This window comes from Cottoperca gobio, chromosome 24, assembly GCF_900634415.1.
Source record: "Cottoperca gobio chromosome 24, fCotGob3.1, whole genome shotgun sequence".
NCBI lineage: Eukaryota > Metazoa > Chordata > Actinopteri > Perciformes > Bovichtidae > Cottoperca > Cottoperca gobio.
Genome location: NC_041378.1, coordinates 22,082,255 through 22,099,987, shown reverse-complemented (window position 1 = coordinate 22,099,987; position 17,733 = coordinate 22,082,255). Strand labels below are relative to the sequence as shown.

Genomic DNA, 17,733 nt, shown 5'->3' with positions numbered 1-17,733 from the left:
CATTCAAGCCTTAAAGCTGCACTATCAATATTGTTATATTAGCACCTCATGTCAACAACACAATGAAGTAATGCAGCTTTAACTGAAGAGAATATTGTTCTATTTATTCAGGTTTCTCATGCCCCTCTGCTGAGAAACAAAACTACAGGATGTGTAAAGATGCATTTCAACATTGAACTGTTGGCCAAAAAACTAAATGAAATGTTATTTTGTATACCACAATGTAAACTGAAGTACACTATATGGCCAGAAGTATACAGTATGTCACCATACATGTTCGCAGGGGATCACCAACTTCAGGGGAATTCAGTACAATCACATTTATTTCCTAATGCATTCTTTTCTTAAAGGGTCAGAATTAGCTCGGACAAAATGATGAACAAATTGCTTTGGGGGAAATCCTGTGGGGTCAGGCTGGGCAACAGTTTTCCTACCCTGCAGATACCACTCTGGAGAGGTCGCAGAGGTTGAGTTTGACTGAGGTGGTGAGGATGTAAGTGGGGTCCAGAGCCGGCTCCATCTCCCCTTGGGACACCCAGTATCCCTCCACCGCCACACAGGGATGGCCTGAAGGCGCCGGTATAGGCTGCAGGAAACGGAACACATGGCTTTTTAATCTGTTCACAAATGTCCTTGTGTGTATGAAGGGATACATTTAAAAACACAACTATTACACAGCTACTTAAAAAGCCCTCAGCACACTGGCACTCAGTCACCGCGTGTCACTGAGAAGTCATCCAGTAACTACTATTCTTTAAATGTAGAATCCACACATCCATTGGCACACATGCAAAATGTACCATTAAACATTTGTTAAATAAGGAATAAGGAAATAAGCTCTTAAAACTTCCTACTTGTTTGAGACACTTGGTGTTCCCCATCAGGATGTGATGACACACCAGTTTTTGGACCACAGGGTGGGAACATCTGTCCAGCTGAGTCAGGAAGCTCAGGCAGAAACCCTGCAACCATGAATCAGACACGTATCAATATCAGCAGCAGTAAATGAGAAGATGTTTTCAGTAAAGTGACACTTTTCTCTCTCTGTAGCCTCCTACCTCATAGAGTGAGCGCTGCACGCTGTTGCAGGGGTTTACTGCCACGTACTTCAGTGCCCTACACAGAGTACGCAGACTGTAGTGGGGTCTGTGGCCGGTCCCATCCACCAGATGGGTGTTGGCCTCCTTCCGAGCTGCCAGGTAAAAACTGCACACAAACACAATTAAGTGAGTAGTGCCTCTCAGGCTGCATACGGCTCCAACAAGCTTGACAAATAAGGTGGATTCTTAGTGCAAAATGAAATATTCTCCTAATATACTTACAAAGACTTTTGGTCTAGAACAGCGGTAACGTGAATGTACCCTGCTGTAACATAGTGTAAAGGCTAACCTTATGATGCCACTGATGCAACTCCTGTGTGGATTCAAGCACTTGAGGTAGTCTGAAACCAGAATCCGCAGGTCTCCCTCATTCTCCAGCTCCTCCACATACAGCTCAGTGAACCTGGGGGGAGAACACAGACAGGTTGGCGTCATATATAACTGTTAGATTGCAGCAACAACGATGACAATCACTGCTTTGAAGGGAGAGCTGTAACAGTGTCGTGCTTCCTTCCTCTTTAACATCTTAAATTGTTAACATGCTCTGTATGTCGGTTATATGTAGGAACTCATGAAGGCAATGAGCTAAAGACCTTCACTTTGCCTTCACCTCTGCACACTCACCTGTTCCTGAGGCCCAGAGGAAGGTTTCTCTTCCCCACATCAGTGGCCGGGTTCATGCAGGCAAAGAGCCGGAAGTCTGGGTGGCGGACCAGAGGCTCTGTCATAAAAGGAACAGAACAATATTAGCAACAATCGCAGGAATAGAAAAACAATGCTAAATATAATTGATTCAGATGACAGCTGATTTCTGAGTGAAAAACATTCAGCTAGCAGCTTCTTGTATTTATCCACCGCTGACTTGCTTTTGTGTTGTTAAACGACAATCGCTGGCGGCAGCAGGTCATATGAGCTGTCGGCCGTGGTGAGCCGTAAACTTGGCAAAAAGAAACGTAGCTGTTGCCTGGTTAATGTTGTCTGGCAACCAGCATCTGTACTAATCCAAAGATCATTCGTGGGTAAGAGCTCTCCGAACTGGACGATGAGAACTCGGCAAACAGTGAGACGACGCAGCTGCATCATGTCAGTATTATCACAGTTTTACATTTTTTCAAATGATATCAATATTTTTTCAATAACTACGGCATGCAAAGTTAGTAGCTACACCTGGTATACGTGTCAGACTGAAATGTTGTATTTGATCAACATTTCACAACTTAATGGTTGGCTTTAAGGTTGTAAAACATTTCGACTGAAACTACAGAAAGTGTTCAAATTAATGAATTCATTTTTAACTCCGGTTTACATGTTGAAAGCTGAATCTAACTGTATTCAATGAGAGATTTAGATTCAGATTTGATGGAATGCTATCAAACCCCCGCCCTCTTGGTGACAGCAGTCCTCACCAGTGTCTCCACGGTCCAGCAGCACCAGAGATCCGGCGCTGCCCTCCAGCAGTCCACTCAAGCACTCCAGGGTCTCGGCTGCTGCCAGGTTGATCTCATCCAGCAGGATCCAGTGGCCCTTCTTTACAGCCTGAGCTAATGTTCCCTACAGAGGAACTCAGAGAGGTCAGAGCTGCGACACAACCCGCCCTGCACATTCACGCTTTGAGCAATTTGCTGTGTCAGCAGTGGTGGAGTGAGTGCAAGTACATTTACTCAAGTACAAACATACGTTACTTGAGTTTTTCCATTTCATGCAACTTCCTACTTGTACTCCACTACATCCCAGAGGTACAGATTGTGCTTTTTACTCCATTTGTGTGACAGCATTAGTTCATTTTCACATTACAGTTTTTCATATCCTTCCTCCAAGTTTGCTGTTTTTGAATGTTTGTGATCATAAAGGATGACGCAGTTCTTCATGTAGTATATCAAATATACATAGAACATTCTACTACATATTAAGCTAAATAAACTCTTTTAAAAAAGCAGCTGGAAAATGTTCACAAAACTGAAAACATTTCTGAGAAACAAGAAGAAGTTGACCTTTTAGTGACACATGCTTCTGACAGCATATAAAGAAACAGTGAACCTCTGACAGGGAACATCTTACTGCACCATCAACACTTTTACTTTTCATACGTTAAGTACATGCTGCTGATAATAAATATAAGACTTTTACTTGTAGTGGAATATTCTTTACTTTAGTAAAGGATGTGAACACTTCTTCCTGCCCCGTTACTTTGACAGTTGAAAGTGCCGAGTGAGACGGGTGCGGTTATGTGGTATGCACCTTTAATCATTAGGCTACCAGGGCACTCTGTCACAAGATGTTTTCTCTAAGGTCTTTACCTCCACAAATGAGAAGACCATGGCCGCCTCACAGGCTCGTATCTGCTGCTGGGTCTGGTTCAGCTTGGCAGTCAACGCCTCCCACTGCTCCTGCAGCAGGGCAGCTGCACATACACACAAGGAATACAAGTATGTCATTGTGAAACACAAGCCAAGAGACTTACTCTTATCATTGTTAATTCTTTCTAGTAAACTACCATTTGATTTCTCCTGCAGCTCCTTGGTGAGAGCAGACTTGCAGACGTGGTCCATGAGTTTGAGCAGATCCTGCCAGCGCTTCCCCCTGAAGCAGGTCTGCACATGACCCAGGAAGGTCAGGTTCTGCTTCCTCGAGTACGTCTGGGAGAACAGGTCCTCAAAGGCCTCCCGCAGAGGGAGCAATATCTGCTTGTGGTCTACTGGCTTGTACCTGCATTAGACCAAGAATAACAGCGTTTTAAACGTGACTGCATTTATTGTAAGTCACTTTGGATAAAGGCGGCAGCTTAATCAACGTAATGAGTAGAATAGTGGGAAACAGAGGGTGTAATCTGGCACTACCCTTTATAAGAGATACGCTTTAATGCAGATGAGAGCTTGGATGCTCTTTGCTCTGTTGTAGTACATGTGCAGAAGGGTTCTGAGAAAAGGATTAGATACAGCACATGCAGTGTTGCTCCTGACTGTAGAAAAACTACTCGCCCACAAGCAAAGAGCCTGTGCTCAGTGGATTGCTGGTTTCATTCAGCAGCTGCTTTCCCCAATGCTCTTGAATGTTTGTCAGCCCACTAATGTTTTTGTAACCCTTTTTGAATACAATCCCATTTTCTTCGATTCTTTTCTTTCACATACCTATTTGTTGCATTTAAAGCCAGTATTTCTGCACAGCTGCAGGTAAAGATTAGGCTGCACTAATATTATTACTTTTATACTATTTGTAGAATTAGACTCCAGTGGTGGCTGCGTAGGATTGCATCAGACTCGTGTGAGCCAAAATAAATCCAGAAACTCCAGAGCGTCGTAAAATCCAAAATTTATTACAAATAAAAATAAATAGATGTAGTCATTTAAAGAAATCTCCAACCAAATACTCTGCTTTAATCCATATTTGTTGGCGTTTAGCAACATCTTCACTGCTGTTTGAACAGCTTCCTCTCCTGCTTGCCACACACAGAGGGAGGAACGCACCTTTATTAGAGGGGCGGTCTAACAGCACCATAAATAACATTTATATAACCACAACAGCAGAACAATATTTCTAACTCATTTAATCCTATGAATTACTTATGAAAAGGATTCAGAAACTATGACAACAGACGTTCAAAGCTTCATTTGAAAACCTCAATAGAAGTTTTGAATGTAAACTATGACCTTCCGTACGGTCCTATGAAAAGACAAAGTCCGTATATGATGTAAAGTCTTATGTGGATGTTATTAAGCTACAAGGTGCGTGTAACTCACCCTCCGAGCAGGTCGGCAGTGTCACTCTGCTGGTTCATGTTCACGACCCGCAACCTGTGTCCTGGATTGAACACACAATAGGGAATATTGTAATCAGGAATGGTGACAAACCATGTGAAGTCATTTATGGACTGCTTTTGTTTTTCAAAGAGAATATCTATCTGTCAGGGGAAATCTGAGGTTCAAGAAGACGTCAGCATGTAGTCGGGAGGAGCCGGGGGTCACAGCACAGCTGCTGAGCTCACCTGTGACTCTGGTCAGGTGTTGTACGGTGGAAGTCTTTCCTGTTCCCGTCTCTCCCACCAGGAGAACAGGCTCTCCTTTGGCTACACACACTGCCAGCTGTTCCAGCAGCACAGCAGAGGGACGTGTGGCAGCAAATGTCTGGTTGTCCCTGTTTATGGCAATAAAGAAACATTTAATGATACACAGTCAGTGGTACGCTTTGTATGGAGATACTCGTGTCACAGTCTAGCCCCATCACCCATAAAATACTTATTTCTTAAATGGTTACAATACTTTAAAAGAATAATCATATCAAAAAGTCCCAGAACAGTGTCGACACGTCTTTCTAAAGTTGCTTTAAATCACTTTATTAGATGGAGAAATAACAGAGACAGTGAGCTATAACAGTTTAAATATCTAAAAGGGTTATTACAACCTCAGACTGCTGTTAATACTGCAGCCACTATACAAAGTCTGACACCCATTCATATTGGCTTTGGGAAAGAATCAATGTGAATATTTGGGTTATGTCCTGATGGCTGAGTTTACCATAATGTAGTTTAAAATCAATGCAATGTTTATTCAATTTACCAGCAGGGGTCTATTCGGTCCCATCAGAAGGTGAATGTTGGCACAGCAACTATTTGACTCATATACGGTGTAAACAGAGGTCAAAAGGGGGCGAGATGTCCCACTTACACACTCAGCTGCACCGCTTCCGTCTGCTTTCGACGCAGAGTCACTCTGCCCACTGTGGCCTCCAGCTCGCTCACAGAGATGCCAGGCTGATACATCTGGCAGAAGTGCTGGGCCTGGACACAAACAGCAGCCAGGAGGTTCATTCAGAACAACGTAGATTATATAAAAGACTTTTTCATATTGATTACAGAAATTTGGAAATAAGAAAGTGCTGAAACTTTCTTCAGGTTGAGAGTCACATTAATGTTTCAAATGATACCTTGTTTTGTTTTTAAATCCATCAATGCTGTAGGGGGGTGTTTTACAAAAACGTTTTGCCAGGATCAGTTTTCTATGTTGCTTTTTTTTCATCTGTGAAAACTGCTTCTAGGCCCATTTAGACTAGTAGTGGTATTTAGACTGTGGTAGTGGTGCACTTGAGCCTCTTGTGGTTAAAATGACAAACACTTAGAAAATCATCAGCCAAAAATGAAGGAATTTAAAAAGGATCCTGGCAAACCCTTTCTTTCACCCGTTTGTAAGTCATAAACACAGAAGAGAAAACATTTGAGATCAGACTTTTCCCCCCTCGCTTGCCTCCCAGGGCTTCCTTATGCATGCTTCCCACCCTTCCAAACATTTGTTTTTTTGCCAAAGCAGGCTGGTCAAATACCTTCTCTTTGGAGATGTTCAGCTTGCTTCCAATGACCTCGGCCATTCTCAGTCGACTCTCAGGGCGAGACAGCATGGCTGTGAAGCAGTCCAGAGCCTGATGAAGAGAGACACCATGAAACGGCACCAGTCAGTACAAATAATCCACCCTCAATCACCACCACCTGTCTCATTAGAGTTTTTACACTCTCGCTTCATTAAAACACATTTTCACTTATACATTTACTAACTGCCGAGGGCAGTTTGACTAAACACAACTAAATGCTATTGTCTGGCAGCTTATTGGGAAAGATATGCATCTCTTTATTTGCTTATCTTTTTAGAAATCAAACCCACTTACCTCTTGGAAGACATTTTGTGCTGTGGCTGATGAGCTGCTATCAAAGTTAACACTGATCCGCTCACACCATTTCAGCAGGTCCCTGTGGAATCACAATGAAGACACATCAAGAGAATAACATCAAATGAAAATGGACGACAACAGTATGTAAGAGACACGACTACAATCCCTAAGGAGTTATTCAGGTATTAGATATGAGTCTCTGGTGATCATCAAGGGCATGTTGGCATCACCAACACCTTTGCTTTTGGTTTATAGTAGAAATCAGTGACAGGTGAAACAAAACTAAACAAACAAGCATCATTTCAATGGTAGGAACTGTAATGACCTAGACCAACACATGAGCATTGCAGGCCGAGCTATAAAGTTAATTACATTGATCCATGAAAAGCATATGTACTATTGAAGTGTAGAGCATGGAAACTACAGAGACATTGATCTTATGGCTGAATATCCACCAGCACACACATCACATCACCCTGAAAGCATATGGAAACTTCAAAAAGCACCAGTGCAGATGAGTGAAGTCTCGCAGTGGGGAGGTGTTAAACCTGTAACGTAATGAGAATGTTTTGACCTGTAGAACGTGAGATTCCAGCTCATCGTAACAGGACAGTCAAATCAATAATGTTATCGAACACAGCAGGAAAAGCTGATGGAAAGCTAATTAAACGCTGGTAGTTTTGATTGGGGGGGAATCTGACAGATGTAAGGCCAAGGGGGCGAAAGCGTTCTAGGTTTGCCCCCCTGACGATGAGTGTAAGGATAAAGGGCTGCTGTTTGGGAGTTACAGTGCAGAGACGCCGGTCAGTGTGTAACACAGGCTTGTGTATGTCCTTTATGTCCTGTATATCTATCTGCATAAATAACCCAAGAAAGAGCAAGGTCATTGTTCTTGGGTTATGCTTGAGATTACAGAGAGGGAAGGTCTAAAGAAAGATGCTCATGAGTTGCATTATGGGTATTGAAGAATCAAGTGATTTTGGACATTGTCTCATACTAGGGACTAAGTCTTCTAGTGTTGTTCATCTGTGTCTAGCAAGACCCCCAACTTTATGGAAGTAAAATACTAAATCACTTGAGCACATAGTCATGGGGGGCAATCTCCTACATACCTAACTACTGGTAGCTAATTGCCTAGTTTGATCCATAAAGAAATTATGAGAGAAGAATTGCCCTAGAACTTGGCCATAAGTGTGGCAGATAGACAGCTGTACCGGATGTTGTGAGTCGCTTCACCGATATAATACATTGGCATATTTTTTTAACTGTTGAGAAAAACATTAAAGTTAACTGCTTTGACTTTCCCTGGCAGAGTCTGCACGCTCTCCTCCTGGCAAAGCAGTAATATAACGGGAAAGAGGACGGGGGGGGAAAAAACCCACGATCCTTCTCTCGTCTCTGCCGCCCGGACCCAAGCCAACTTACAAACTATCGGAACGTAACGTTACACGGAGCGTACGGCCCCCAGTGACACAGTAACACACATGTCTGAGCTCCACGTGAAGATCATAAGAGAGCAGAGATATTTAGACTCTCTGAGTTTCAGCAGTCTGCTCTGATGAACTGACTGACACACATTAATACACAGTAAATATATCGACACTAGGAGAGAGATGCAACTGTAGAATACGATATAAGCAGGTGGTTTGGAACTACACATTGCACCTTTAAAGATTTTTTGTTTTGATTCATGGTCAACATCACAGGTCACCAACAGGCGGACCCAGATCTATAATCAATAAATTATTAAGGGGTTTTCAATTTTGACAGGGCACTTCTATTTTAACCGGTGCAGCTTCACTCTGCTCTGTTTCGCTCCCAACACACACACACAAACACGTGCGCACACACCTACAGTCAGAAACAGAGCGGAGGAAAGGAGAGGAGTGAACAAAAAAATAAATCACGCCACTCACCACCGCCAGTCACTAGCTCAGGATAAGAATCACATTGTTGGATTAAAATAGCACACAAAGTAAAGTAAAGGGAGAGCAGAGCAAGTCGTGAGCTGGGCCTCACCTCAGTGACAGGGCTCGACCCTCCAGCGGCGGGCTTTTGTCCTCAGACTTGTGCTGCGGGCCATCATCAGGAGTCTGAAGGCTGCTGGTGTCCAGGTCAGAGTGTCTCTCCCCTGTTAGCTGGCAGTATATATCCAGGAGACGGTCCGACACCACCGTCAGCTGAGGATACCTGCTGATAAGAACCTACACACGGAGAGAGTGGGTTAAGCTAGTTCGTTAACTTGTATTTCTGGGTCATGCCAAACATCCGGACCATCCCACATGTTCCAGTAATAGTATAAGAGCAACAATAAATAAAATCACTATTATAAACTACTACTATATTCTTACACAGTATATTAGTTACAGTGACCATTAAAGGAATGAGAACAGAACACCAGATGATTGTGAGTTCAATACCAGGCTGCCACCATTGTGCCCCTGAGCAAGGCACTTAACCCTGAGTTGCTCCAGGGAGACTGTCCCTGTAGTTAGTTCACTGGAAGTCGCTCTGGATAAGAACGTCTGCTAAATGACCTGTAATGTAATAAACCTAAAAAATAACATGCATCTTGATTCAATACCAGGACTCAATATCAATATAACAGAGGACTCCAATGCTAACTTTAGTCCCTCCCAAATTAATCATCTTGTTGATAGCGCTGCAGCCTCACTGCGAATAACACTCGACTCTGTCGCTCCTCTTAAGAAGAAGATCATAAAACAGAAAAAGAAAGCTCCATGGCTTAATTTACAAATCCGCAAACTAAAACAAAAGTCGAGAAATCTTGAAAGTAAATGGCGTTCCACTAAATTGGAAGAATCTCGTTTAGTCTGGTTAGATCATCTTAAAACGTATAAGAAGGCTCTCCGTAATGCCAGAGCAGCTTATTACTCTTCCTTAATAGAAGAAAATAAGAACAACCCCAGGTTTCTTTTCAGCACTGTAGCCAGGCTGACAGAGTCACAGCTCTACAGAGCCTTCTATTCCTATATCTCTCAGTAGTGACGACTTCATGAGCTTCTTTAACCATGAAATTATAATTATTAGAGACAAAATTAATCTCCTCCTGACCTCAATTGGTAATGACTTAACTTCAACTGTTGGAATTTTAAAAACATCTGTAACTCCTGAAATATATCTAGACTGTTTTACTCCAATCAACCTTAACCAACTAACTTCAACAATCTCATCGTCTAAACCATCAACCTGTCTTTTAGACCCGATTCCAACTAAACTGTTTAAAGAAGTTTTACCCTTAATTAACACCTCGTTATTAAATATGATCAACCTGTCTCTATTATCTGGCTACGTACCAAAATCCTTTAAAGTAGCTGTAATAAAACCACTTCTTAAAAAGCCTGGTCTTGATCCAGAGGTTTTAGCCAACTATAGGTCGATATCTAACCTTCCCTTTCTCGCTAAAATCCTTGAGAAAGCAGTCGCAAAACAGTTGTGTGACTTTTTACATAATAATAGTTTATTTGAGGTTTTTCAATCTGGATTTAGAGTTCATCATAGCACAGAGACGGCACTGGTGAAAGTTACCAATGACCTTCTATTGGCTTCAGACAAAGGACTCGTCTCTGTTCTTGTCTTGTTAGACCTCAGTGCTGCTTTCGACACTGTTGATCATGACATTCTACTACAGAGACTGGAACATTGTGTTGGCATAAAAGGAACCGCACTAAGCTGGTTCAAGTCCTATTTATCTGAGCGATCTCAATTTGTACTTGTTAACGATAAATCCTCCATGACAGCCAAAGTCAGTCTTGGAGTTCCGCAGGGTTCTGTACTTGGACCGATTCTATTCACCTTATATACGCTTCCTTTGGGCAATATTATAAGGAACCACTCTATAAACTTTCATTGTTATGCGGATGATACCCAATTATATCTATCAATTAAACCAGATGAAACCAATCAATTGGCTAAACTTCAAGCATGCCTTAAGGACATAAAAACTTGGATGTCTAGCAACTTTTTGATGTTAAACACAGACAAAACTGAAGTTATTATACTTGGCCCTAAACGCCTCCGAAACGCATTTTCTAATGACATAGAAGCTCTGGATGGCATTAACTTGGCCTCCAGCACCACTGTAAGGAATCTTGGCGTCATCTTTGATCAAGATCTGTCGTTTAACTCCCACATAAAACAAATCTCAAGGACTGCCTTCTTTCATCTACGTAACATTGCAAAAATAAGACACATCCTGTCTCAAAATGATGCAGAAAAACTAGTCCATGCATTTGTTACTTCAAGGCTGGATTACTGCAACTCATTGTTATCAGGTTGTCCCAAAAAGTCGCTTAAGACTCTTCAGTTGATCCAAAATGCAGCGGCCCGTGTATTGACTAGAACAAGGAAACGGAAACGGAAACATCCCCGGAGTGTCTGTCTCTCATGTGGCAGGTTGCCACTGATAAAGTTTACGTCAGGATCATGAATCGTGACAGCGCCTGCTGACCTGGTCCTGCTGGACACCGGGAAGCCTTATTGACATTTTCCTGGATTCATTCAAACTTTCTATTTATTTTTTTTTCCAACACAACATCATTTCTGTCAAATGTTGTATTTGTACTATGTTGTTTATCCTGTACACACGACATCTATTGCACGTCTGTCCGTCCTGGGAGAGGGATCCCTCCTCAGTTGCTCTCCCTGAGGTTTCTTCCATTTTTTCCCCTTTAATTTTGGGGTTTCTTTTAGGAAGTTTTTCCTTGTGCGATGCGAGGGTCTAAGGACAGAGGGTGTTGTAACCTGTACAGTCTGTAAAGCACACTGAGACAAATGTATAATTTGTGATATTGGGCTATACAAATAAATTTGATTTGATTTGATATTATACTAGATATAATACGACGAACCTACATAACTAAAGCATGTAGGTGTATATGTTAAATGAACTATGACAGGAAAAATAACATCAGCAGTGAGCTTTAAAAATAATGTCCTATGATTATTAACAACTAACATATACCGGAGGTGTTCCTGTCTTTACCTTTCAGCCTATTCTCTTCCATATCAAGTAACCGATTCTATAACTAGGAGATACATATTACAGGACACACACACACACACACACGCAGGACACACACACCACACACACACACACACACACAAACAAAGGTTCAGGGTATGTTTGAAAGCTCGTAACAGTCAGGTTTTTACTTTTACCAATGGTTCCTTCCACGGCTCTATTGATCCAGCATGACACCTTTTATGAAATGCATGTGTTCATCAAAAGAGTGGGCTAATTCAGTGGTATAACTAAATACACCCGTGTGGGTTCAACACTCACCTTCTTCAGCTCTTCTCGTGTCATGTTGCCCATTTGCAGCTTGGTCCAGTACTTGTCTAGCAGCGCTGCATGAGAGTTCTGTGGTTTGTGCCAATTGCCACCACTTTGGTACATCCTGCGATACACAAGCATACTTATGTCACATCATACCTTCTTTATGCAGTGAGGTAAACGGAGGTGTCAAAGTCTCTAGAAATTGCTTGTTTGAAATTGGTGAATGCCACCTGATCAAGAGCATATTTGTCAAATTTTACTCTGTGTTACGAATATATTTACCACTACAAAAGATATGTGGTCAAATTTGCCCAGACCACCTCGGTAAGCGGCTCAAGTGATCGGATCACAGTACTTCTTGGTGGTTGTTTACGCTTGTGTTTAGCGCTGTCCACTTGTGATCCGATCACCCAAGACGCATGTTAATGCCAGGTGTAAACACCAGCACACTGACACCTTAACCATGCAAAAAGATCAGAAAGACCGTCTAAGTGCACATCCTGCTTATAGTTACTATGGGATAGCCTACAGAGAATGACTTTGTTTACATCAGATCGTACCATATTCAGACACATCCAAATAGTGCAAGATAATCAGGTTACCTCAAAAAACCTAGAACTACAAGCTGCTGTTCCACAAGTATAATTTATGTAATGACATTCTTACCTTCGTGTTGCAAAGAACATAAATCCAGGAGCAACATCGATGCAATCCTCACGTCCTGGAATCATCAGCTTTTTATTCTCCATCAAAGGCAGGAGCACAGATATCTAATACAAATAAATGAATTAAATAAAAACATTTCTGCCCAGTCGTGGGTTTTTGCAATTGTGCATTTTCAAGAAACAGGTCTGACATGAAGCTGTTCAGAGGATGTATTGGTGCAAGCCCAGGTTGAGGTCTATTGAGTATGTGTTGGAACTGGAAATATTAAGGCCATATTCTATACAGTTCTCAACAAGTTTGAACTCACCACATCCAGAGGTGCGTGGTCAATGTCTTCCAGGAGGATCCATTGTCCTTTAGATACAGCCTGTGTCAGCGTTCCTGGCTGCCACACAAACTTCCCTGGTATGTCAGTACAACGGTACATCCCGAGAAGCATCTGTGAAACAAGCAAAACACAATCACATCCTCTATTGAATGGTTTGTTTTGTTTGGCATTTCTGCTTTATTTGACAGTAAAAGCTTGAAGAGAGACAGGACAGACAGAGACAGAAGAGATGACATGCATCAAAGAGAAGGGACATACAACAAAAAGAATGCCTGACTTGTATTCCCTTGTATGTGCAATACACTGGATCCTACAATTCCAATAATACAAATCCATACTGTCTTCCATTAGACCCTCCCTGCCTTCAAAATGCCCACTGTTCAGCCTAAGTAAACTGAATTCTAATTAATTGACATTGATTCCATGCACTCTCACCTTGCTGTCAGTTTGATCCCCAAGCTGGACCTTGAGGATCTCTGTAGCTTTTGTATGTCCTGTGACAGCAGCCATAAACTCCACCAGGGCAGTTTTACCGCATCCAATAGGACCCTCGAGCAGCACAGGCTTCTGGGAAGCCACAGCCAATGCCAGTCTCCTAAGATTGCGGCAGGTTGAGTCCACCAGCACCAGATCTGTTTGGTTTCGCTGCACATTGAGATCAACATTAGAACCAAGAAGATCAACGGCAGACTATGTTATGTGACAAACTAAAGGGTGCATACCTGCTCAGCCTGTCGAGGAACTATCCTGGGTAAGACAACACCACAGACTGCCACAACATTTTGGGACAGGTCCTCTGATACCACCTGACCCCTGGTGAACTTATTAGCCTTCTCCTGGCGCCACACCACAGAGCCCTGATTGGCTAACACCAGAGCTTTTTCTACCTCCAGCTGCTGCGTTTCTTCCAAAGATCTAAAGGAGGAACAGAGAAACAGTTATGAAACTGACATGACAGTTCTGTTATTCAGTTTTACTTGTAATTGAGTGTGTGTCTCTCTCAATAAATTCGAATATCGTGTGTGTGTATATGTGTATATATATATATATATATATATATATGTGTATATATATACATATATATATATATATATATATATATATATATATATATATATATATATATATATATATATATATATATATATATATATATATATATATATTATATATATATATATATATATATATATATATATATATATATATATATATATATATATATATATATATATACACACATATACATATACATATATATATATATACATATACACACACATTATATGTGTGTATATATATATATATATATATATATAAAAATAAATAAATAAAGAAATTACATGTCATATTCTTCCATCATTTCATAATTTTCTGTAAACAAGCATTTGTGGCTATTTCCTATATGACAATAGATAATTAAAGGTACAACAAAACGGTACATACTTCAGTTTCATGTGCAGGATCTCATCACTCGTCAGCACCTTTCTTAGAAAGATGGTTTTCTGATTATCAGTCATATGAGAGACCAGCGCTAAACAATGGGCAGTGTACCTGTTAGAGACAATGAGAAAATACAGTACGTTTAACTTGTAGGGCACACACGCAGGAAGCAAAGGAATGCAAACAGGTTGTAGAAAGGCTTTAGAAAGGCATACGACAGTATTAACATAGTAACAGCTAAATGTAAACACCAGGGCAGATATTGGAAGGAGAAGAACAGAGGGTCTTCACTGTGAACTGTAGAACAATACAGACACATTGATGTCATCCATAGGTTTCTGAAGGGATGTCTGATGTAATGCTAATCACCATTACCAATTGGTAGAGCCAGAAAATTAAAGAAAGACCCTCTTGTCAGTAAAGCAAACATTGTCCCAAAAAAACAACTTTAAAATGTCCCACATCATCCATGGCAGCTTCCACATTGAGTTGTGGTTGTTGAGTGTTCAGCACACTTAACACACTCTGGATACAAGTACTGTGGTTGTAAACAGCTGCTGCGTCTAAACGCCGACTTGTAGTCAGTTGTGTGTGTTTTTTATTATTACATTCAGCTTGTTAGCTACTTATTCCATACCACACGTTAAGAGTATCTGAACAAATATAATTCAAACATGCATATCCCGTCCCTAGCTTTAATACCACTTATTGTGTTAAATTAGCCTGCTCCACTTTAACCTAGCCTAACCTTCAAGTTAGCTTAACTCTTGTTTGGCTTTATTCCAGGACAGTTTAGCTTTGTACTTACTTACTCCTATGAATACCCTAAATAAATTATTGTCTCACATATACTGTATGTACTAGCTGCTTGTTAACAAGTGAAATCAGATACAAAAAAGTCTAAAGCTTAAGTGAGAAAGTCCCTTTTACCTTAGAAGGTTTTTTTAGTTTGCTGAATATACTAAATTAGGTCAGGATTAATTCATTTTTTTTGGAAGTGCCAGTGATGGTGGCTTTGCAGCCATTCTGCCTCAATATGATAACCCTTCAGTAGCTCTTTAAGTCAGAAATTCTCCAACTTTGAATTACAGTAAAGAGGCTGATGTGAATTTTTGTGTACTTGGCTACTTTTAATTAAAGTCTGACCAATATGACCTGTAGTCAATATTAAACTACAATTTATAATGTTTTGAAGTAGAACGGCGTACCAGAAGAGGAAGAGCTACAGGTAGATTTGTTTGTTTTTTATCTTTTTGATAAATGGACACATTTTCCTCACCTTCATGGCGGTCATTCATTTAAGCACAATAATAGAAATACCATAGTTCTTGTTCCATGTACATACCCTCGCACCATGACATCACTGGTGAGCAGCTGTGACACACAGGGACTCCAGTCCCAGAGCATTCGAAATTTGGCACAATCACTCTGGAGGAAACGTAGGGTGGCACCCATGAGGTCACGCAGCTTCATCCTCCTTGGGCCATACTGAACAGCTGACGCCTCTTCACTGGTGAAGAAGAGCCTCTGAAACACTGGGGAGGCATCGTTGAAGTACCTTGCAGCAAACCTTATGGAGAGAAGTCGAGAGTTACTCAGGGTGGGTTGAGCCTGCAGAAATGCTAGCTCAGGTTCCTGCATCAGTACTGTATATGTTTATATAAGTCTGGATATTTTAGCCTCTTTTCAACCGATTTAGACAACTCTGTTTACTTTCTCTCTCATGATAAAAAGATAGATATTTATTTGTCCCCGTGGGGAAATTGGTTTTGCAGCACAATCACAATGTTGAACTATAGCTTTAATCTTGATGCACTGTGATAAAAGCTAGTGATGAGTCCTTGGTTATTTTAAAATCAGGGTTTGTACAACTTTTTAAGTGTAAAATTCAAGCACTTTCAAGGTACATAATCCAAAAATGTCCAGACTCTCAAAGCCTTCATCATCACATACCTCTAAATTGTAACTATAAATGCAATTGCAAAACATTAAGATTATTAAATTACAGAATTCCTTTATATTAACAGCAATCAATGAACTGTATATTGTGCCTTTGTTTGATTATACTAGCTGTTCCTATTAACTTTGATTGTATGTTTTGATCATGTGTATTAAATGCTCTGGTCTGGTCCACTACACATCTGATGTGAGACGCCAGGAGACATTAAACAAATATGACGATGGGATGGTTTCATTTGAAATATTAGTTGGTTTACATGAGTGATTGTGTAGATGAAACACCAAATTATGTTGAAGAGCAAGCATCTTTCAAGGAGTATATATCCGAATCCAAGCATAGTCCTAATTTTGAAAACATAATGGTTAAAATTAAGCATTTTCCAAACTTTCAAGACCGTGTACGAACCCTGTAAAAATCATATTGTGCTAACAGGGTGTAAATATATCCGTTAAATTGAAGGCAACAAGAAACATAGGAGAGGTGTCCACAGGGGCCCACACCTCATTTTTACCCAATGGGCCGCCTACTGAGTAAATCCATCCATGTGTTCATGGAGCACCCTTAGCATCTTTAGGCGCCAGGCTGAAGAGAGGGGACATTTCCCAAGCTCACAGGAGAGAATAGAGTCCATTACTTACGCCTGTGCATCAGGACTGATGCCGAGCAGTTTGCTGAGGGCCACACACAGGCGCTCGTGGAGGTCATGGTTGATCCTGCCACCAGCTTTGACCCTCTCTGCGTTGCGCTCTAAAAGGTCCAAAACCAGGGGCCTCAGGTGTCGAGCAATCAGCAAAGTATAGTCCTTCTCTAGCAGCAGCTGAGCCACACACTCTAGAATACACTGCCTGTCCTGTTGGCTCCATATCTGAGGAGAGATCATATTGGAAAGATTGATATACATTGATTGGTTGACATAAAAGCTACACATAAATCAATAAATCCAAAAAATATTAACATCCTGGGGATTTTCAAGACAGCAGAATGGTTTTAATGACACAGAACACATTAAAATGATGTCATATGTACAGTGACTACTGACATGTGAAGGTAAGATTACAGCATGCTGAACACAGGACACGTTTCGAGTCGCAGTGCAAAATTAAAACACTCTAAACACACTCTTCAATTCCATACAAGCCATGAATGAACATGTCTTACCTGTTTAGACAGATATTGGGATAGTTCGTTGTGACTTTTGTCAACATGTCTGGATATGGTGCCCAGTGATGACAGGCTCAATTCTAAATTTTCCATCGTATCATTTGTCGCCTCTGGAGGGTCG

At 41.1% G+C, this 17,733-nt stretch overlaps 1 protein-coding gene across 1 annotated transcript in view; it reads right to left on the bottom strand.

Annotated features, from left to right (window-relative positions):
- Window positions 1-17,705, bottom strand: part of mdn1 (midasin AAA ATPase 1) — a 62,126-nt gene extending 44,421 nt beyond the window's left edge. The window contains exons 1-23 of the mRNA XM_029425690.1: window positions 17,610-17,705; window positions 17,090-17,316; window positions 15,837-16,061; window positions 14,495-14,602; window positions 13,771-13,963; window positions 13,484-13,693; window positions 13,028-13,159; window positions 12,721-12,824; window positions 12,061-12,175; window positions 8,775-8,959; window positions 6,753-6,834; window positions 6,414-6,509; window positions 5,762-5,874; window positions 5,083-5,231; window positions 4,838-4,898; window positions 3,595-3,806; window positions 3,398-3,501; window positions 2,507-2,651; window positions 1,725-1,821; window positions 1,390-1,503; window positions 1,059-1,206; window positions 855-962; window positions 435-586 (exon numbers count right to left, since the gene is read on the bottom strand). Of these exons, the coding sequence (XP_029281550.1) occupies window positions 435-586; window positions 855-962; window positions 1,059-1,206; window positions 1,390-1,503; window positions 1,725-1,821; window positions 2,507-2,651; window positions 3,398-3,501; window positions 3,595-3,806; window positions 4,838-4,898; window positions 5,083-5,231; window positions 5,762-5,874; window positions 6,414-6,509; window positions 6,753-6,834; window positions 8,775-8,959; window positions 12,061-12,175; window positions 12,721-12,824; window positions 13,028-13,159; window positions 13,484-13,693; window positions 13,771-13,963; window positions 14,495-14,602; window positions 15,837-16,061; window positions 17,090-17,316; window positions 17,610-17,705 (3,176 nt within the window). The remainder of the gene's footprint in view (window positions 1-434; window positions 587-854; window positions 963-1,058; window positions 1,207-1,389; window positions 1,504-1,724; window positions 1,822-2,506; window positions 2,652-3,397; window positions 3,502-3,594; window positions 3,807-4,837; window positions 4,899-5,082; window positions 5,232-5,761; window positions 5,875-6,413; window positions 6,510-6,752; window positions 6,835-8,774; window positions 8,960-12,060; window positions 12,176-12,720; window positions 12,825-13,027; window positions 13,160-13,483; window positions 13,694-13,770; window positions 13,964-14,494; window positions 14,603-15,836; window positions 16,062-17,089; window positions 17,317-17,609) is intronic.
- Window positions 17,706-17,733: the final 28 nt, after the last annotated feature.